Source organism: Athene noctua, chromosome 1, assembly GCF_965140245.1.
Source record: "Athene noctua chromosome 1, bAthNoc1.hap1.1, whole genome shotgun sequence".
In the NCBI taxonomy this organism is placed as follows: Eukaryota; Metazoa; Chordata; class Aves; order Strigiformes; family Strigidae; genus Athene; species Athene noctua.
The window spans coordinates 217,299,548-217,322,388 of NC_134037.1; the positions used below are offsets into that span (position 1 = coordinate 217,299,548).

At 36.0% G+C, this 22,841-nt stretch overlaps 1 protein-coding gene across 1 annotated transcript in view; it reads right to left on the reverse strand.

The window, feature by feature from the left end:
- The window catches only part of NDFIP2 (Nedd4 family interacting protein 2), a 46,943-nt gene that overhangs the window by 15,819 nt on the left and 8,283 nt on the right, over positions 1-22,841 (reverse strand). The window contains exons 2-4 of the mRNA XM_074911660.1: positions 12,368-12,524; positions 10,717-10,844; positions 3,511-3,598 (exon numbers count right to left, since the gene is read on the reverse strand). Coding sequence (XP_074767761.1) covers positions 3,511-3,598; positions 10,717-10,844; positions 12,368-12,524 — 373 coding nt within the window. The remainder of the gene's footprint in view (positions 1-3,510; positions 3,599-10,716; positions 10,845-12,367; positions 12,525-22,841) is intronic.

The window sequence follows — 22,841 nt, forward strand, 5'->3', positions numbered from 1 at the left end:
AACTGTATAAACATTAGTTTACACAATTTTGGTATCATTATAGCATCTGAGACAATATGCACATTTACATTTCTCCGTATCATGAGATTTAATTGGTGGAGTTGTACAGACTGTTTAAATTGCCCAGATGCTGTTCAAAGAGAACAAATCAGTTCTCTCTATGTGAACCTAAATTTTGGCTGACTGAACACTTTTCTACATTTCTTCCTCCTTATTAACCCACCCATGAGGTTCAAATTCATACTGATTTTTCCTAGGTTGCAGGAACAACCCAAAACTCCCTTCCATGGTTTCAAAGAATCCAGATGAGCTCCACAATTCCTTCTGGGGCCTGCAGGTGAAAAGGCTGGTTAATATTTCTAAAGTAAATAATCTTTTTATATATAAAGAGAAAACTGTATAAACCTTTTATTACTGCCCAAAACAACCTCTTTCACATAATGAACCAGGATGAGACAATCAGACATAAAGCAAAAGACTTTCACTATGGGCGGATTAAGCATGGAAACCAAACTCTTTGGGTTGTGAGAGTTACTTGCTCTATCACCATTCCAACTGTGTTCAAAATGGCAAGAAACAGCTCAAAAATTCCTCCTTTTCGTGGTGCATATAAAAAAAAAAAAAAATCTATAAAATCACAGGGACACTCACCAATGAACAACTTCCTCTGGAATTCTGAGAAGCTTATACTTAAGTCAGGCACAGCTGACAAAAATACATAATAGAAAAAATACATTAAGTGGTCTGATAGCTAAATTTGCTGTATTTCACATTCATAGCAAAATCAGAAACTGACAAACACCAGACCATTAGAGAGCAGGTTCTTCACTCACCAACACACAGACTTCAGGAGCAACACCCATTTCTTAAAACACATGATTTTACTACATATTAGAAATAAAATAGGCTGTTTCCCAAATTTTTCCTCTAAGTTTCTGAATCAAGCGCTAAAACAAAAAATCCACCTGTTGGCACAAAACACTTCTTTAGCGTATATTGTCCCATTCTATTTAGTGATGCTAAAGAGAACAGTGCTTCACAACTTAGATGGGAAACAGGTTTGTAACTCGTACGGACCAAGCTCCTAAACCAAACAGAAAACCCAAACAAACAGATCTGGCCACTAGATGGACTCGAGACAGAAGCTTTATGCAACCTGGACAGCTACCACTAGATGGCAGCTATATATCACTACTTGATTGCAATACGCACGCAAGCTCAATTAAACTTTTATTTGATTTTACTTCGGTTGAATAAAATGAAATTTAAAAAGCTAACTTCATTGTTTTATATTTAAAATAAATTTAGCTCACCCCTGCCCTCCTCAAGATCTTTCTACCAACACTGTATATAACAGTCATGGGAGGAGGTGGGAGAGCACATCTGGAACAAGCTGTTCTTTCTATGCTCCTCTCACTAGAGCTCAGCTCCTGACACTGTTCTGCATTTTAACTGACAGAACTGATTCTAGGCTCTCTGTGATCTGCCACCTATACTTGCACCGTTGAAACATATTCAATGCTAAAAAAAAAAAAAAAAAAGTCATATTGTAAATTTCATTTTCATTCCCACTCTCTTAAATCTACATACTTCAACTTTATGGAGACTTTTATCTCATTATTAGAAAGGCAGAAATACACCATGGACTATTTACAGTCTAACCTTATCAAGTTAAGCTCATTTTTCATTTAGCTCTCCAATTTCCCTATAGAAAAACTACTGAAAATTAATATTACAGGTCTAAAAAAGCTTTAAGTTTTTGTGAACTCCTCATTCCATGAAAACAATAGGCAAACTTTATCAATTTTCATAGATAACAGCATTCACAACAGCCAATAGAGATTCCAATTAAGCATACACTTGCATAAATATCTTGCATGTGTAAGCACTCATTTTATGCATTTCATTCATAGGTGAGCAAAGTTGGTAGTAACATAGTCTCAGAATAATCAAGAAAAAATATGATCTACAGAGTTTTTTTGTCAAATCTGTAGAAGCAGCTCTCTGTGCAGTCTCAGCTAAACAGTTATTTGAAGAGAAAGTTGCCAGTTTATCCAACTAAACATCTGCATTCTTGAAGGTGTACACAAGGTTCTGGGCATGCAGTTTTGGCCAACTGTATGTGAGTATCACTGGAGCCTTTCTGGAGCCTTTGATTCCAGTTCAGCTTCTACATAGCAGGATTTTTAGTATTACTGTGCTCCTAGCTGCAAGTTAACAAGTCTGTTTCCAGCTGTGATTTTAAGGACTTAAAACATACTAGAGCCAACAATCCACTTGACCTTCAAGTGCAGTGCTAACGAAGGCCTGAACCAGGATTTAAAAGCAAGAACAAGTTCACACAATGCAAAACCTGAACAGGTCAAACACAAAAACTTACAGCACATAGGGAAAAGGAAAAAAAGAGAGAAAGGAAAAAGAAGCCATACTCCTCTTTGCACCCAAGAATATATACCCTTTCTATGGTCCAATTACAGAAAGAGGTCAGACTGTAAAACTCACTTTGTTATCCTACATATGTATTTATATATTTGCTATGTGAGGTAGACACATATATTTTTATCCCAAGATACAAACACCATCATATGCCAATGTGAAAAAAAATTCCGTGATAGTTCTGTAACCTTCATCTGTAACTGTTAAATAAAGAGACTGTGAAAGACATTTAAAAAAAAAAAAAAAAAAGAGCTAAGATGAGCTCTAGGCTGAAAGACATAAAGGAGATTTCAGTGGATAATCAATCAGCCTTCATCCATAAAAACAACAGCTACATCCCCAACACCAGGTTGCCAAACACATTTATTTCAGAAAGTAAAAATTCTCAGAAATTAGAAAGAAATATGCAGCTGGCAAAGCAGAAGCACCTTCTGTCTAGAAGTAATTTATAGTGGCTAAATCTATCTTTGTTTAATGCAGTATATAAATTACAAGGTAAGACATGCACAGTGCACACACACAGTACCTGAAGAAATGCTATAGTAGTGCTAGTTGCAATTGCACGTTACCTAAAGACAGTACATTTTACATGCTCGTGGTTAGTTCAACCTGAAAATAAGCACTGTTGGATTTGTTCCAAAAAACACCCACAGCTATTTAATCCACTATGCTATCCACATCAGCAACTGTTATATGGAATATCAGCCCTCTCAAATTTTTTCTACTTAAAAATCGATTGCCAGAGTTCTGTGATGCAGCCTTTAATTCAAGTTGGTACTCCAACTAGACGATGACAGAATTTCCCAATTCATAGGTAACAGTGCAGCCTTGCCATATCTCAAAGCATTTACAATGATTTTGCTTTGTCCCCTTATCTGTCACAGATGCCACAGAACAGAAGGGCAACATATTTGCTACATCTGAAACAGGAAGTGTTTATATCTGTGTACAGGTAAAAAAAATCCAGTTGTTACAGTACATTAATGCAGTTTATCACAGCTATCTTTTATATTCCATACAAAAAAGGTACAATTAAGATATACCTCAGTAGGTCTGGGATACAAGATAACTTACTGAAAAATGCCAACATGAAGATGCCATCATTGCCCACTCTAAGCTGATCTGCATCACTGAAATCATCCCGTGGTGGATACTCTTCTTCCTGGATTTATAGGTTAGTGATAATTTAGTGAAAAGGCTTACTTTAGAATAATTATTTGTAGGATTAAAGTATTAATTATGTTTCTAAAGCTAGAAGAACACTGACATTTCTGTTACACGTCCACATCAAGGAAGTTTTTTTTTAAAAAAAATCATAGCTATAAAACAAGTGTCATTTGTTGTTTATATTGACAGAGCCCAAATTTAACTGAAAAGCTTCTGTAGAAGATATGTACATACTGCCTATTCACCTTAAATGAAGCTAGAAATTATTTCAGATGAGTACTTTGATAACCAAAACCAGAAGAAATCTCTTTTCTTACTGTAACTATCTTGATATGCAGCCAAGCTATTAAATATTTTTTTGAAAAAACATTACATAGTATGTTCTAAATTTTTCCTGCCAGAAAAGTTTTTAATACTTCCAAAAATATAAAATAAAGTTTAAGAATAAGGTTAGAATCTTAAAATAAATTGCTGGTGCAACAGCACTGCACTAATCAATTTGACTATCCTATAACCTGCAGAAAAACATATGCAAAGTAAAGAAAACCTCTAAGGACACTAGAGGGCGCGAGCACATTAAAAGTCTTCTATACACAAAACGCAAAGTACTTAGATCAAACAAAAGAAAACAGAGATTATCAGTCAAAACAAGCCAAAGATTTCTCCCATCGTCTCAAAATACTAGATCTTAAGATAGTGAAAGTATGAGTTTGTTTTGTTTCTCAGTACTTGATTTCCAACAGAACTTGGCAGATCTTAAGTATACAGTTCCGTGCACAAGTAAAACATTGCTGCAGCTGTAGACTTGGAAACTAGAAGTTTTCATGATGACAAGCACTTATTAAAGAGAGCCTGATGAAAACTGTAAACCCAGTTAAACACACCATTTTTATACTTGACAAAGATGAACATGTCAATCATAAGAAAGAGCTTTAGATCACTGTGATTGTTTAATGCACTTTTAGTTATGAACTTACTTACAAAAGAACAATTGGTACAGCAACTGAAAAGTATGTTAAAATTAGAAGCAGTAAGTAGTAAAATTTCAATAGTTTGCTGTGAGTGAAGCAACTAAATCTCACTTGAACTAATCTCCTTGATGCTACTTTTTTTAAATAGGTCATTTCTTATCTCATTTCTAATACATTCTCATTTCTAATAATTGGAGAAAAGGATAGGAAGAAACGTTAATCATGCCTTTTGTCCAGACCATATTACTGCTGCTACTGGCTGCATTATTTAACTTGTATCATCCTGCATTGTTTTGATGTTATTGATTTGACATGTTCATCTTTGTCAACACAGCAAAATAATTTACCAGGGTATAGTGATTATGGTTAAAAATGTAGTAGAACAAACTACACCAACTCAAGGCAGCCAGCATTACTCTTCGTAACAAGGCCATTAAATTCCAGCTGCACTAGTTCATTTCAGATTAATTAACCAGGCATATTACTTTAAAAACACTGCTATTCACACAGACAATACTAAGGAGAGCTCAAAAAACTAGCTCAGCAACAATCTTAAGGGACAATTACAATTCAACTCCACATAATTTCAGGTGTCCCTAAATGGTCATCTTGAATGACTACGAAAGCATTCATTTATTTAGCTCAACTTCGCTGCAACTACAAGACTGATGTGGGGAAGGGAAGGAAGGGCTGAAAATGCATTTAACAAAGAGCTACATTTGAATGTGCTTATCTCTGAAAAGTATGCCACAAAAGTTCAAGTTCTTAAGTCAGGACAACGAAAAAATATTTTCAATTTTTTTTTTCAGAAGGTCTATAAAAGCCCATATAAAATAATGTTTGGACTTTTTAAACTGTCTGCTAACTACTGTACTTCATACTAGCACTTCCAAGACAATTAGTGAATTACACTCTATGCAAAACATTGCTTCAGAAAAATAAAGTTTTGCTCAACTAAAATAACAAGCTTAGCAGGTTTCTCTATATGCACAGGCTTACACATGTGAGAAACACAGGTCAGTATGTAACCCAGGGACACGAGAGCAGACATTTGTAAGTAGGCACTGTTGCAGTAAGTGTGAACATGTTGTAATTTATCACACTCCATGTCAAAAGGGAATGATGTTAAACGAAGTTCTATTTACAGTCTCCAAAAACTGGCATATGAAAATTATCAGAATGTTTAAGAAATAACAGTTCACTGCACTTATATCATGTTCAGCCTGTAACTACATTATTTAATATTGTTTTATAATCAGTCCTGCAGATGAAAGACACTAACTGGCTACTGCTCAAGCCCCACTAATATTGTCTGTCATTCACAGCACTCTCATTTGATCTAGTTGGTGTCAATTGCCCCAGTCCTTCTTCAAAATGTAATTGTTTGCCACCATTCATTGAGAAATGAAAAAGGACAATGAAGAATGATTGTTCTCTCTGATGTCTAGAACTAAACATAATTTCACAGAAATACTTCTATTAGATACTGACATTTTTATCAATAAGTATAATAACCTTTTATTTACATATATTTTTTTCTTTTTAATGAGAAGAATGTCATATAACACCACACAAATCCATAAAATATATAATACTGTTTCAGTATCTCATACTGATTTTTGACAAATTTAGCCATGTTAAGGATCATGGACAATACTTCTTGTTTGCTAAAAATGCAGAGATCTGTATAAACAGAAAACTACTGTTCCTACGACCAGAGAAATATCTAAACAGCAAAATATATTATCAGCATAAGTGGCATATCACACAGAGTAATTACTTTAAGCAAAAGAACATCAGATGGTACACAGCATCTACTGAAGTTGAATCTATTAAATCCTCTGAAACTACAGTGTTCTGTAGTATTCTGTAAAAAGAGGACTATTTTTTTCCACCCCCAATGCTTTTTAACTTCTTTCAGATTGAAGCCTAGCATTGAGTACAGTGAGACAACCACCTTTAATCAAATAACCAGCTTTCAGGAACCTCCTGGATAACTACACTCATACAACTCTTCACAATGCAGTGAATTTACAGATAAAAACTTCTGAGGAAAGGGTCAAATTACTTAATAAACCCCATAAATAATACCCTCAGCATACAAAACAATATGGAGAAGTTAATGGTGGGGGGGAAAAAGGCACAATGAACCCCAGAAGCTTTTGTTTACCAGCAGGAAAATTCATAGTTGAGGTCTAAACTAGAGAGAACTATACCATGCCTCTGGACAACTGAAGATACTTCACCAAACAGACTCCAAGACTCCCTAAACTGGGCATGCTAAGTATGTAAAAACAGAAAAACCTAAGACAAATGCAACTGAAAAGCATTAAGTAAAAGCCATTCATTGCAACATACAAACAAGACATTTAACTGTTAGCAATATTTTTGCCCATTTAAATTAACCTTTCAAAACTGACCTTCAGAATTTGAAAAGGAAAACATCAAAAGACAGGGTAACTAATGCTATCACTCCTGATGACATAGGGTTGCTACAATTTATTTGAAATATTGAGCTATCTGGGAGCATTTGAAAGAAGTAAACGTTTATGAACAATGTATTCTTGTAAACCAAACTACACAAAGGACCACAACTACTGAAAGTTTCAGTAAATGTTTAGTTTAGATTGTTCCTACAATCTGTGAATGTCAGGTCAATGATGAAGTCTTTAACATGATCACACTAATTTTTTTTTTTGTAAGATCCTTGTATGATTCAGGGGGAAAAAAAAAAAGTGAAAGCTCTTTATTAAGTGTGTTGCCTTTTTATATTATTTTCTTCTCTTTTGCTCAGTCAGTCAGTTTGTAGTCTTCTTTACTGCACACTTTGTACTATATCATGAAATGATTATCTGCTTCATGTGTCACTCAAGATAACAAGGACATTTAACTATTCATGTTATTGTAGTGAAGAGGCAATATAACCTCATTTTACAAGGAAGAAACTAGCGGCACAGATCATAGCAGGCTTCACATTTATAAGAGCATTAATTTCATAAGGCTGAAGATAAAAACTGAAAAAAACAGAAGTTGTATCATTTGTGTATGTTTTGCAAAATGTGTAGTACACAAGTCAGATACTGTCTGCAGCTGTCACTGCCTGTGATCTCCAAAACAGTGAAAGTGAGAAAACAATTAACTACATACCAGTAGTGCTAAGTTTACATGACTTAGCTGTTCTTTCATGTGTATTCAGAGCTAAGGATCAAAATTCTTCCCCTCAAGATGGCAAACCACCACTCTAACCATAACATAACCTTTTTTTCCTTATTCCAGTCATCTGCCAGATTAAGACAGTCTTATTACACAGTCTTAGTCCACCCCCAGTGTAAATCCATCAGAAGTATTAAACAAGACAGAGATTTTGTGACAGTATCACATGGTAAAGTAATTAAAATGGCATTAATTAAAACTGTGCTGGCACATAATTTTAGTAACATTTACAAAACTGGAACTCAACTTCAGCATTTCTAACTTTTTTCCCAGATCTCAACTTTGCAACCTTAGTACTGTTTCTTTAATACAGCCTCTGTGTGTGCATGCATGTGATTTAAAAAAAAACAAAACCCCCAAAAAACTCACCAAAAACACAGAAGCAAACTGAGCAGAAATTCTATCAAACTTGAGATCTTTAGCAGTCAGCAAGACTGTGGCTTCTAAGTACACCGAGTAGACTTCTGATACTAACTTAGTACTGCTGTTAAGTCTACAACATTTTAACCAATTTCTGCTCTGGGGGAATGAGTGTGTGTTCCTACTGATTTTTCATAACTGAAATTCTGTGGTGTCAGCACCTTGTTCTTGAATGTCAAGTTCTACTGTTTGTTTTGGAAAAGCAAACTATGTAAAACTTTATTTCTCACTTTGTCACCATATCCTACTCTCCCACCTCTTAATTCAGATTCCTTCTCCCTCCCTACTTCTCTTCTCACACACCAGATTCAGCTCCTTTCCCAGTACCACATTATGTCCTCATTTGGGTTCCATTCTCCACTAATCCGTTTATCCTTCTCTCTCCTGTTTCTCATCTAAATCTGTATTCCCTCTATACTGCTGCTCTCCATTCACCCCTGCCCTTTCTTATTTTGACTTAGACCCATCCTCTCTGAGCCCTGCCTGTGTTCACCTTGAGCCAGTTATCTCCTTGCCCAACTGAAACCAGACATCTCTTCCCACAACACGTAAACTTCAGAGGCCCAGGGTTGTTGTCCTTCTTCCCTCTGCCTACCATCGAGGCCCCTGAAATTCAATCAAATGGCTTTCCCCTTCTAACCAAAGGCCAAGAATAATAAAACTACTTCAAGGCACACCAGAAATTCCTATTTCTCAGTTTCAGTGTTTTCACAAAAAGCAGTCAAGAGCAGTCATAAACTGTATCTACTTTTAGTCCCATAGTCCTATTCTGATACAGAACATTTGAAAATGTTCTCTGAGGACATTCTGCATCTGCAGTCCCATCCCCTTCAGAGCTATAAGCAGTCTAAATCTATTCATGCAAGACAATCTCCACACACTTACTAAATTTGAAGCTCTACGTATCAACTGTGGAAACTAATTTTTCAAAAACTTGTAATTTGACCAAAAGCAGGCAGATTTTCTGAGGAAGGGCAAAAGATGTTTCTGACACAGTGACCTGAACATGTGAGAGAGTTCTCCAAATAAAAAAAGCTTCAAATGACAAGGTAAACCCCACTGTTTTTTGCCTTTGTTTGGGTTTTTTTTTTGCTTAGTTTTATTCTTGAAATTGCCTAAACCCCAGCCTGAGTTTTCCCCTGTGAAATTCAGGTCAAAGAAGATTGTTTATATGTCTGAATCTTTCACCTCATAGGTTTCTAGACATACAAAGTTAAAAGCAAGAAGAATCTTGCAAGACAGTTGCACATGTCCTGCCTGAAGTATCACAGGATGTATAATGTCCCTAAAAGTTAAGGCTTGGGTTTCTAATGTTCCAAGTAAGTGTAAAGTTTTATATTTTCAGACTGAAGGTTTCATTAGACCAGGATTTCAGCAAAAGTTTTACTTATATGACAACAGTAAAGACAGACTACATAGAATCCATGCTCCCATTAAAGCAGTTTAAAGGTTACAACTGCAGATCATCACTTCATAGCAGAAACTTGGCAAATAACTATTCAAATGTCCCTGGTTCACTACTGCCTTTAGTAAAACAGATTTGTGTAACATCTTCACTGGTGCTGATACACAAATTCACTTTAACTTTAGCTGTGCATACCTTAAAGTGAGTGTTGTACACTGTGATTACTGCACAGCAGCCAAGGAAGGAACAGACTCCCACCGGGTGAGCATTTTTTTTCCAGTCACAAGCACACTGCAGTCAGTAAAATTGTAAATGCATCTCAAATGCAATCACATTTGATCTCAAAGTGGAAATTTTTAGTAAAAGCACTGGAAGTCTAATCTGGGTATAGTATAATATGTCCAATATTACCAAACAGCAGAATTTCCACATTCCAAAACTTTGGAGAAAAAAAAAAAGGAAGAACTTTGCTTACAAAACTAACTTTTAACATTAAGTATAGATATCAATTTTCAATTTTGAAGACTATTCTTTACAATGTTAATTCTTATAAAAAATTCTTGCTGTGGGTATTTTGTCTGTTTTAAGTACTTGGAACATTTCTTTGAACTTTGGTATTAAAATTTTCATAGAACAAAAAACAGGGACCTTTCCTTTTAAGAAAGATGTACATTATTTGGGGTTTTACCCTTTACAGACTGTTAGAATTCTTCTTCCTCTCTAAAGGTCTACTTTGTTCACTATATTTTTTTACCACCTGAAACACTAAGTATCAGTAGTAAGTCCACAAAGTAACATTAGTAGAAGATACCTAATTAAAAGATGACAAAATACTGGATAAAGTATTAAATCAGGGCAAAATCTGGGTTTTAAAGCTGTTTAGACAGCAGCTATGTGTCAGAAAAGAGGTACTACGATATACTTGCCATAGTACTTTACAACTAACTTACACTATATACAAAACCTAAGCATTGAAAACATTTAAAATACCAGCTCACCATTATTTTAATAAACAGGCCATAATATGGGCCCAATCATTATAAATAATTAGATTAGCCTAACAAGTTTCACAAAATTGAAATAAAGCAGAACCGTATCACTTACTCGTTGGGCAACTTCTGCTGCAGCAGCTGCCATTGCTGCAGCTTTGGCCTTCTCTGCTTCATCGTAAGTAGGAAGAGAGGTAGCTACACTGTATGGAGGTGGTACAGGATAAAATTCATTGTGTGTTTCTGTTCAAAATAAAGAGGTTATGCATTTTTAAGCCAGAAATTTGTCAGGAACATTAATTTTTACATGCACGTAACTATCGAGCTTTAAAGCATATTTTTTTTTCCAACAGAGGCTGAAATTGATGATATTTGTATTTTAAGTTCTTACCAGTTTTTTAAAAAAACTTTATTTTTACAAAATAAAATAGTGAACAGCTTGATGGTGCTTTAGTTGCTACTCAAGGCAGAAACCTTAACCTAGATGCTGCAAGGAGCCAACAAATTTATGAACAAAAAATAATCTTCTGACTTACATACCAGGGCATTTCAGCCAAAAACTTTTTATCATGTCATACAAAAGACATGCACAGAAATATCTTTTAAAAAAATTATTTATCAACTCCGATTAGTTACTTAAGTCCAGTAATAATCACGTTTTATTTTCATTAGCATGGCCTTGTTGCTAACTCCAGTTGTTCCGTGAAAATCAGTTTCAATTTCATCACATTCTTATAAAATATTCCTTCTATCAAAATGGACCTGACTCCATTCTTATACATCAGAATAGTAAAACATCATCATATAGAATTATTAACAAAATGAATAAAAAGTATTTAAAATACACCTTGAGCTTCCTCCTACAGCCAGCAGCAGTGTGTAACAAGATTGCTTACATGGTAAAGATTTGTCATCACAGGTCACATGGTAAAAAGTTTGTCAGCATACCAACACAAAGATGTTATATATAGGGATAATTCTGCATAGCTATGTATTATACTTGCAAACACTGTGTCAAAGAACAGGGACAGGAAATTGCTCCTTTAATCAACATCAAAAAAAATTAGGTTGGAGGTTACGTCTAAAATACTTATTTGGCACATGGGAGACTCAAATCCAAGAAACTTTGCTTAAACAAGGACTTTGAAGTTGCCTGCTGTTAAGTCTCCCATACCCCAAGGAAAAGTCACAACCTCATGAGAAAGTGAGTAGTGAAGAAATAGACAAAGAGATCCATGTTACTAATTTTCCACAAGAAGTTTTATCAATAGACTTTAAAGCAAAATGAATCTTTTCATGGCAATATTTTCACCAAACAGTGTCATACACTTAAAAAGCTTGAGTTTTGACAAATCAGTGCTTTGTTTCTTGTGGTGGTTTTGGTTTGGTTTTTTTTTTTGGGGGGGGGGGGGGGGAGGGGGGGGTTAATCAAGAGGCAATGAAAATTGCTAGCGACATCTAATAATGGAGCACTACTCAAAGATGCAGATTAGACATGGAACTAAACTACATGCGGACTTAAATAAAACCTATTAAACTAATTAATGAGCTTTTATTTAGTCTAATAATTTGGAACAATCAGCATAATTTAGAAGCGTGCTTCTTCTGAACAAACCAGACAAAGGGCTGTGGACAAAAGCATAGCTTTTTACTGCAATTGTGCATGTAGAAAAAAAATCAACATACCACATCATCATCACACTTTGAACCAAGTGCTGATTCACACACACACTCCTCCCTGACAAGCTGCTATGTAAGAAAAATACCTGAGGTTGCAGCTGCTTCTACAGCTATGCTACAGTAAGGTGGAGGGGAAGTATCTGCTTCAGATAAAGCAGCTGTCTGAGGAGCCTGCGTAGTCTCTGTAGACGTGGAAGGCTGCTCAGCTGATGAAGGCTCTGGAGGGTCATCCTCATTGTGAAGCTTAGAAGAAAAACACACAAAATTCAGACACATTCAAGGAATACTTTCCATGACAACCTAGCACTTGCAGAACCATCTTCAAAAAGAGAGAATATTACTCTTCAGCAAAACAAAAATTATCTACAAAACAGCATGTGACCAAGTAGTCCAGTTAAATCCGTTTAAACAAACAGTTAAAGACAATCTTAACTGCCTTTTCTTTTTCCCCCAGAAATGGATTTCTTCTCATTAGTTATGTTCACAGACTCTTATAAAATCTGGGGTTTCTAGTGTTTACTACATGGGAAAATGCTGACTACAAAATACTTTCCATTTTAACATTATCACTTTTTTTTCTTAAATATATTCATAAAATCTATTAACACATTTAAAAATATAACAGATGAGCAACACTGTTTTATTGTATTAATCTAAAAGAATTTAAAAAATAAGACATTTCTACTCAGTAACTGTGGTTTTTATATTCTTGCATCTTGTCAGAGAGCTTCTCCATGCAAATTCTACGACTTTTCAAAACATTCTGTTTTTCTTTACAGTCTGGAAAGATTCTTTACCCTATAAAACTTATAGTTGCTAGTTAGCTTGGTTGTTTGTTTTTTTAAAATGCTGTTTTAAAATGACATGTCCAGTTAAGCATATACAGAAATAGAAACTGGATAAGCAAGAATGTCAACTAGAAGTGTGGAATTAGGATCCACCAACTAGGATCTTTTCTTAGAGAGGGTATTTTTGACTATTTTAGCTAAAGAGGGAAAACCAGAGGGAAAACCAGAGGGAAAACCAGAGGGAAAACCAGAGGGAAAACCAGAGGGAAAACCAGAGGGAAAACCACACACCATCCCCCCACAAAAAAAGTATTTCCTGATGTTCAGAGGGAAGCTCCTGTGTTTCAGTTTGTGCCCAGTGCCTCTGGTCCTGTCACTGGGCCCCCCTGGAAAGAGCCTGGTGCCCTCCTCTTTGCACCCTCCCTCCAGGTATTTACAGACACTGCTGAGATTCCCCCTGAGCCTTCTATGCTCCAGGCTGAACAGTCCCAGGTCTCCCAGCCTGTCCTCACAAGAGATGCTTCAGGTCCTTCATCATCTTCGTGGCCTTTCGTTGGAGTCTCTTCAGTATATCCATGTCTCTCCCACACTAAGGAGCCCAGACCTGGGGACAGCACGGAGGCCTCACCAGTGCTGAGCAGAAGGGAAGGGTCACCTCCCTCAACCTAATGGCAATGCCTTGCCTGGTGCAGACAGAGATACCACTAGCCTTCTTTGTGGAAAGGGCACACTGCTGTCTCATGTTCAAGTTCTGCAGGTTAATGAAAAACTAAGGATAACACCAGGAATTACAAGCATGGAAGACATTTCAACAGTAGGCAGGTAAATTGGAAAGACAGTTCAACGGAAAACAGAAAATTCTTCCACAGAAGTTAGCGCAGCAGAACAACTTTGTGCAGTTTTCATATGGCTTCTACCATACTCTTCTCTTTAAAATGTGTCAAATTAGGAAAAGTGATGAAGTTCCTTGATGAAGCATTTTCCAAGAGTCCCTCTCAATACTGTACTCAAAGAACTATAGCTTAAAGGGTTTACCTATACATACAAACTACACATACAGGCACACACATATGTGAGTGTATATATATATATACACACAGAGGCCACAGTACATACACAGGCATCTACTATGAAGAAGTCACCTTCAATGGAACTGATAGAGGCTATTGAGGGTTTTGGGTATTGATCAATCAGGTCATTTAATGGCTAATCAGTGATCCAGAGGAAGTAGTAACCTGAGAAATATGTACAGCTATTTAGAGCAGTTAAACCCAAAGAAAACACCACCACTTCATAATAACCTAATATATTTAGGGATACAGAAAGCAAGTGAGAAGACAAAACATTCTAAAAAGGTTGAGCAGGTCAGAAAAACAGCCCGAGAGCTACACATGTTACAGTTCTAAATTAAGTACAATCATTCACAAGAAAAATCTAGTATTGCAATGGATACAGATAAAATAAAACCATTTTAAAATAAAATTGTCATTTGTTTACCAATGAGACAAGTAATAGAACATTACTGGCATGCTCTTACACTAATGGCTGGTACATCCACCCTCATTTGGGATGTGTGTGTGGTTCTGACTACCCCACCACAACAATGCGGTCTATGAGCAGAAGAAGACGTGATGTCAAGTTAATGAATTTCTGTCTGTTACCTCCATTCCTCCTCTCCTTTCGCCCTCCACTTCAGTCACTGCAACTTTTCTCCCCTACCAAGCCAGAGTATGTGCAGTCACTGTCCTGAAGACACAAAGAGATCCACAGCAGCTCACTGGTTAGAGAGCATGTTACTGCTCAAAACCCACTCTGCAATTACCAAGGAAATGCGTTCTGTGTCTTCTACATGCTTTCTTAAAAGTTACTTTTCTCCAAATTATCTGTAATTTAGTAACAGTTAGAAATGATGGTGGTAACATAAGGATGAGAGAACAGGCACATGAGACTTCTTGCCTTCAAAGCCCAAGTTAAAAGTCATTCAATTGTTATAGCAACTGCAATTAGAAAACAGATTAATTCCATCCTAAGGGCTCCATACAAGACAGTCCTGTTATGCCATTTAGTGCATTCAAAAGGCCTTTATTTTGTAGGGCTCATACTCAGAGACCAAGCACTTCTGTTTATCCTGTCTTCTACTATACAGACCTTTCTGAAATTCTGAAAGGCATCAAGATTATCCTAATGCAGCAACTTAAAGAAAAATCCTAAAAAAGACTCCTTACAGAATACTCCATCATAAAAAACACAAGATGTGGATTAAGCAGCTTGAGTGTTTTTACATCTAGAATAATAAACACAAGTTGTTTCATGAACAGAAATGAGCTTTTGTTCCTATTCAAGTGTTCTGTCTCCCAGCCTCTCCTCAAGGCAGTAACTTCAGCTCCTCTCAGGGGACTCTACTGGTGTAAAAGCCAAAACAAAACAATAAAACCCCACTATTGCAGCAGAACTTGCCCCAGCAAACTGGATATACTGCCTATGCCAGTAGGGCAGACAGCAGTGGGTATATCATTTTGACTTGTAGCAACTCTGCCTTGTTTTCACAGGGCACTGATTCTTCTCTGTGGAGCCACCAGTTTGCTTGAAATCAGCAGGAATCTGTCTACCTTTGAGACTCCCCCTTCCCGTTTAATTTTGGCACATACTAGCTGGTAAATTTAGAAATTATTTTTGGAGACAGAGGAAGAAGAGGCCTGACACTCTGCATAGGTTTGATTGCCATAGAAACCAAGCTAAAAACACTCAGGAGGGAACAGAAAATGTCTGTTTCAAGGCTTTACTTACGCTGTGTACTTAAGTATTACCTGAAACAGAATTTAATATTAAAAGTATAGATATTGTATCTAAGATTTTTTTTTTTCCCAATAGTAAGATAATTTTGCCCACTTCTTAAATTAAAGGATTAAGGACAACCCCCAGTTCACCATCCCAGTCCCCCATCCCAGTCCCCCTTCCCAAGCCCCCAGTGAACTGCTTTTGCCAAGATTATGGTCAAAACAATTGCCAAGACCTATTAAGGTACAGTCAACTGTAAATTAGCACCTTTACCTGCCCCTCACCCTCACATTTTAAAAGCAGGACACAAAAAACTTTTTTTTCCTTCACATCTTAGTCTGTACACAGGGTATCTGGTTGGCTATATGGAGGTTTACAATTAAAAAAAAGGGAATACTTTGTTATTAGACATATTATGCTTAAACTGTTTATACAGATATTTCAATTCCTGCTTTCACAGCCCTCAAACTACAGTACATTACAGGCTCAAAAGTCATGATGCTCATATTCTCAAGATCTGTGTTAGGAAATTTAAAATTCAATGTTCAATCAAGGAACAACAGCTCATCTGACACCAATGACTCAAAATCTCACGCCAGCTACTAAAAAGCATATAGTACAGGAAAAAAAATATTTGTTCCCTTCATATGATTTCTACCCTATACTATCTTCAGTTTCTTTTCCAGAGAAGCTCTCTAAAACAACGATTCACTATTTCATTTCAGAAGTTAAAATCAATGTCAGACCTTTAAGCACCTAAATACTGTGGAAATTGCAGCTACCTTTGTAAGTGCTGCATCTGCTCCTGCAATTTATTTCCTTAAATCTGTTAGCTTGTATGATTATTTTCAAAGTCATCTGATGCAATGCCTGAAATCAGCTGATCCCCTACAAAGAACATGAACGACAACAAAGTGTTTAGCACAGAAGCCTTCACTGAGGGGACTGATGCGCATGTATTTGCTCTTTTGGCTTTTCAAAATAAAAAACTGGGAGGAACATCTCATTCTTTACTTAATACTTTTCATTTACCTGCCAATAGGAATTTTGTCTGACCTACAGAAGTTTGCTTGTCTGGATAAACAGTTTGCTTCATTTGTGATGAACTGACTGATAGTACAAGAGTGGCAATACAGGCAAGTTATTAAAATATTCTCATTTTAAAAAAAAATCACGGGAGAAGTATGTAATAAAATGTCTTACATCACCTGTAGCATACACACACAAGACTAGAACAATATTTTCTGATAAAAGTACATTGAAACAGCCCACACTAGTTCTAGTCATACTCACAGTGTAATACACAGAGCACACTATTTCTGTTACCTGATTTTATGCACATTTCAAAGGCTGCTGTTTTCCTATTTTCCCATCCAAAATATGATTTACAGAAATCAGTGCATTATAAAATTATTGCAATAGAATTAACTCCAACAGAACACTGTGAGCATTTTAAAAAACCTCCTTTATAAACATACACTATTTTCATGCTATTTATATGGTGTTTTTTAGTGCAGCATAAAATTATGCACAGGATACTGCCATGCAGGGAGAAAAAAAATGAAACAAAACAAAACCAAAAAAAACATAAACAACTAGTCAGCTTTCTTTTCCTCTTTCAACTTTATTACCAGCTCATCTTGACAAAGCTTAACTTTTAGGTAAGCTTTTGTGTTTTAGTAGTGACGGTTCTGCCTGGGGCACCATGGAGCTTCATACCATTCTCACTAGCAGTTGTAAATTAGGAGCACTTTCAACATGTCCTCCTTCCTAGCCTTTCCAATGATTTTACATTTCTTGAGAAGCTTGGCTTCTCCAGTTTTGACCTCACACCAACCAGTTCATAGGTTCTTTCAAACTGCATTCAAACAAATACAATACATAGAAAGTCCATAACGCTGGACCTAATATTCTGCTTTAAGTGTGGAGAAAACTAATGAGACCATGCAAGTTCCATCTCTATAAGAAAGCCAGTCAGTTGGTACACTTCCTCCACCCTCCACAAAAAGCAACACTCTTAGCAACAGAGGTTCATCATCTTCACTTTGTTGAAGTTAACACTCGGGTCTTCTACAGTCAGTTTTTCGTCTATGAATAAAGGTCAGCCAAAAATATCCACTTACTGCAGCTTCTAGTGCTGGAGGGAAAGGCATGAAAAACTCATCTCAAGATTGCTAGTGCAGTGCACAAAAAATATTCCAACATTTCTACATTAGATTCATGACATCTTCCATACTGCTACACAGGTATTTATTCCATGGAAATTCTACTGTAGTAAATATGAGAACTGTAACCAAGAGGAGATTAAAAACAAAACTGCTATCATCTTCATTAAGCTTTCAGGAAGTTTCTCAAGCTCCGTGTTACACCTTATATTTTCATTTGCTGAAAAATTAAAAATGCCTTTTACACCTGCCTACTCATAGCAGTTTGTAAATCTGTACTGAACTGTTCCCTACAAATGAGGCTTGAGATTGAGACTTGAAAGTAGAATTTATCTACATAAAAATAATTTCACTTGGACAAATACAGGCTGTATATTAAACAATTGTTTTGTAACCACATTTTCTGGTTTACCAACTTCAGCAGTCTAAAAATAGGTTTATTCGTCTACAAATATCAAAATATTAATCTTGGGATTTTCAAGAGAAAAAACCAAAAGTAAATCTTGTAATAAAATTTAATTCTGAACTTGTTCTAAAAATACTTAAATGTTGGAGACAGCCTTGACCTCTGTTTACCCATCTCTGTTGTTTCTGAAAGACACATAATAGTCTCAACAGCTCACTCTGTCTACTATTACTTTTTTAATTAAAAAAAAAAAAAAAAAAAAACAACAAAACATAAAACCTATACCATTAACCCATAAACACCATTCAAGTGCTAAAAATCAGTCAGGCCTGATTTAGGCCACTGGTAACCACTGAACTATCAAAACTAAAACAAATAATCCATATTACAATTAGATAAGAACTACAAGAGTGGAAGAGATAAATAAATCCTTCTGCAAAATAAATGTTTTAATTTTCTTGTTTATCAGGAAAAATACATATCCACAAAGGCCTACGAAATATTTCACAATTTTGTAAAATACAAGTATTCCTGAGAAAAAAACAAAACAAACCAAAACACCACCACATCATATTTTAACACTAGCTTTCTCCTCAGTATTAGTTTTTATCCTCTACCAATAAGGTAGTTTACAAGATCACTCCTTTTTCTTCAAATTCCTATTGTAACACCAACCTAACACAAACCCGTGCAGACCAGCTAGTAGGCAGGCGCTATTTGCAGTTCAGCACCAAATGCCCCCCTCTCCTGAAACACAGCCACAACACTCCAGAGAAACATTATCCTCTAGACACAGGGGAGCCCTCATATTAACACTCTACTACAGTACTAAGCAAATAAGTTTATAAGGTACTTCAGTACACTCCAGTAAAACACGAAAAGTCCAGCAACTTTCAGATACTTTTTGCTTTTATATACTTAAGTGATCAAATTTGATCGAAATTCCCAACTGCACAGAACAGAACCACACCATTTTTTTCCCCACCATGCCATCACTTGGCAAGCATCAGCTATCACATACCCAGATCTAACAATAGCCCTTCATGACAGTGGTTTGGGTTTTTTCTCTTGATACACCTCTGCAGAAAGTTTTCAACAGTAGCCAGTATGTTAGAAGGTCAAAGGTATAATATCTGCACTAGAAGCAGGAAAGCAGAACATAAATCCATTGCTACCATTCCACAGCTGTGTAGAAATACCAAGAGTGTCTACTAAATAAGGATTAGGTACCATGGAAACCCACCACCTCTGGAGGCAAATTTCTAGGAAAAGAATCCAAAGAGACTTACACTGAATGTTGTCGAAAAGATACATTACAACAGAATGACTTTTCTGCCAAAGTGAGACTCCTCATGTAAAAATAAAGGGATCCACAGCAAGTGAAGTGATGTGAATGTAAACCACTTTAAGTGATAGATCATTTTAGTTGTTTAACTTGGGATCTTTAAGATACTGAATTTCGCAAGTTTTTTAAAAAAATAAGTTAATAAGAATGTCAGAAAAAAAAAAAACCACACACACACAACAATCAAACACCACAACAATGGTGATCAGGATTTTGTGAAGGTAAAAAAAATTTTTATATATATATATATATATATATATGTAATGTGTGTGCATAAATAGATATATATAGATATGTAAGTCTCCATCCCAAAAGCTACTTTACATATAACATTTTATTTGCTCTTTCATTTTTTGTGGATAATCCAGATTTAAGTACTTAATTACACATTTAAGAGCACAACATACACATATACATTCATTCCCTATGGCTTCTAAGAAATCTATTCTTTCCCATCCCCCACATTAACAGCAAAAGTAGAGCTATTAGTAAAGGACAGTAACATACCATGTGTCAATATAAGAACTCTTAGAAGAGTTCTTTTAGAAAAGTAAATATTCTGAAATAATGCTACTAGAAGTGTAGTGCTATCCTTTAAGGTATATCCATTCTCTCCACTTATTTTTTCAGGTTTATTCTCTTATAAAGAATTATTCAGAAATAATTCCAAGTACTGGAATTCTGGTATGATCCAAACAGATATATGCTTCATATTTTTTATAAAATTTTAAATTGGGCATAGTTTCCAAGAGTTTTTCCTATTGCATCATTATAGAAATTAATCATTAAATTTGTCAACAAAAACCTGATGTCTCTAATAAAGACTGTGGCTGGGACCAACATTTTTCAAATGTTCATGCACAAGGATAAAACCAATATTTCTACAAAAAAAAAAGTTGGTAAAAGCTTACTCTAAAGCTTGTACTTAATGAGATATTGCAACTCTGATGTACTCTAGAATTTAGAAGTTACTAAAGATTACCATGTAGCCTTCTCTTTGTCAAATGGTAACTCAGGAACTGCTTGAGGAACCAGTTTAGATTCTGTAAACAAAGTGCAAAATGAGGGTCTCTGCCATGAATGCTTTCTAGTTAAGTGACTCATTAATAAAACAAAAGTATGTACCTGAGACCAGCAAAGGAGGTGCTCTATCTCCGACACAATCATCAGAAGATCCGTGGACAGCACACAAGCCTTAGTCACTTACTTGCCATCCATTTTCCTCAAGACTCCACCAACATTCACATCTGTTGTATTATGGCTGGTAAAGTGCACAATCTCCCTCTATTACATTTGCATCTCTTATGGATCTGGTGTGTGTGAATTTGTGTTCCTATATCTGCTAGTACTATCTGCCTCGATGATCTTGTGTATTAACAAACTACTGATGTTCACTTCCCCTTGTGTAGTTTCTTTTCCATGATTTAAATGAAACTTCAGTGAGGGCTCTCCAGTTTTAACATTGCACAGTTCAGTGAATAACAGCTCCACAACTGCTTTATCCACTGCCTTGGTGACTTTGTAAGCACTGATAGCTTCCAAATCCCACCACCCATTTCAGATGCCACTTAAAAAAAAAAGTCTGCTTCCCTTCACCTTTTGTAGCTCCTCTAGGCTCCTCTTGTGAGAGACCAAAACTGTGTATAGTACCCAAAATGGGAGCAGGCCCCAGGTTTCATACAGTGATGCTTCCTGTTCATTCTCGCTGTTTTCCTGATGATGGACAAAGTTTCAACAGGATTTGTCGGCAGCTGCTACTAACCAACAGCTTCAGCAAACCATCAGTGGCAGCTCCAAGAACTGCAAGTCAAAAGGTCATATCTTCACCTACCAGCAGCTTTACAGAATCAGTACAGAAAAGGAGATCCCGGTCACTCTAAAGTCATACAGAACATACAAAACACATAAACTGTAAAAGTACAGGGAACAGGAGAGCCTGTAAAATTAGGAAATGGACAGGACTGTCACCAAGATCAAACTCAATATTCAACAGTTAGTTCCAGCCTCCATTTTAGTGTGAAAAATTTAGTCTGAAAAATTCCATGTTGACTGAAACAGCTAAATATTTCTCTATCTATGCCTGTTTTGCTTAAAGGCCCAACTACATTAGGAAGACTCACACACAAAGCTTCCTAATGAAGACAATGCAGGAGGATGCCACAAATGGCAAATTCATTTTACAAGAGGAGGTATAAAGAAAAAGGAGTTTCTTCCTGAAGAAGTATCATGGAAACTGAATGTAGAAGCTGCACACAGCTTCACTTTAAGTCCTGAGAAGTACGAAAAAAAGGCCTCAGTTTGTGTCTCCGATATCACATGTAAGTGTACTTGAAAATTCTGCAGGAAAACTCTAGAAAAAACACCTTCAACTTGATTGACAACACAGAGGTTTTATAGCTTGTGTACTTGAATAAAGCTAGTCAAGCACAACAGTTTTGACAGTACAGAATAACAGTTACTTGACAGTATAGAGTAGACCAAAATGAAATCATTAATTAAATGAAATATAAATCAGAGGATATTATTAACCAGTAAGAGCAAACACTCTATTCTTATTAGCAGGTCAATCGTGCCTGACTTTTTCAGCATAACTAATTTTCTTAGTAACTGGAAATTGAGTACTTTGAGTACTCAAGCTCCTCAATTTACAGAGATAATACAGACAGAAATTTCAACAGCTTAAAAAAAAACCCACAATACACACACCACCAGCTGAACACATTTATTTTGCATTGCATGCAGAAGAACAGGCTCTACTGTAAAGATTCTCATTTTGATTTGCGGTCATCTTTCTCTTTCATCCACTATAGGACTCAGATTTAATAAAGTTTAGTAGCAAAGACAAACACAACTCACACCAGCAAAAACATTAAAGGCCCTTTCTTTAAAGAACGCATGTTTATGTCTCAACAGATACTGTCAAGTTTTTCAACCCTACTGTTAAGTTACAGAGTGCTGACCAAGCATTTTAAAGAAAACCTACAAAATATGTAGCCCAAAGGACAATTCTCTGGACCTCTCAGTTGCTAGACAGATGATGCACACATCTGGAAGCAAGCACTTTCCAGTAGGCTGTTT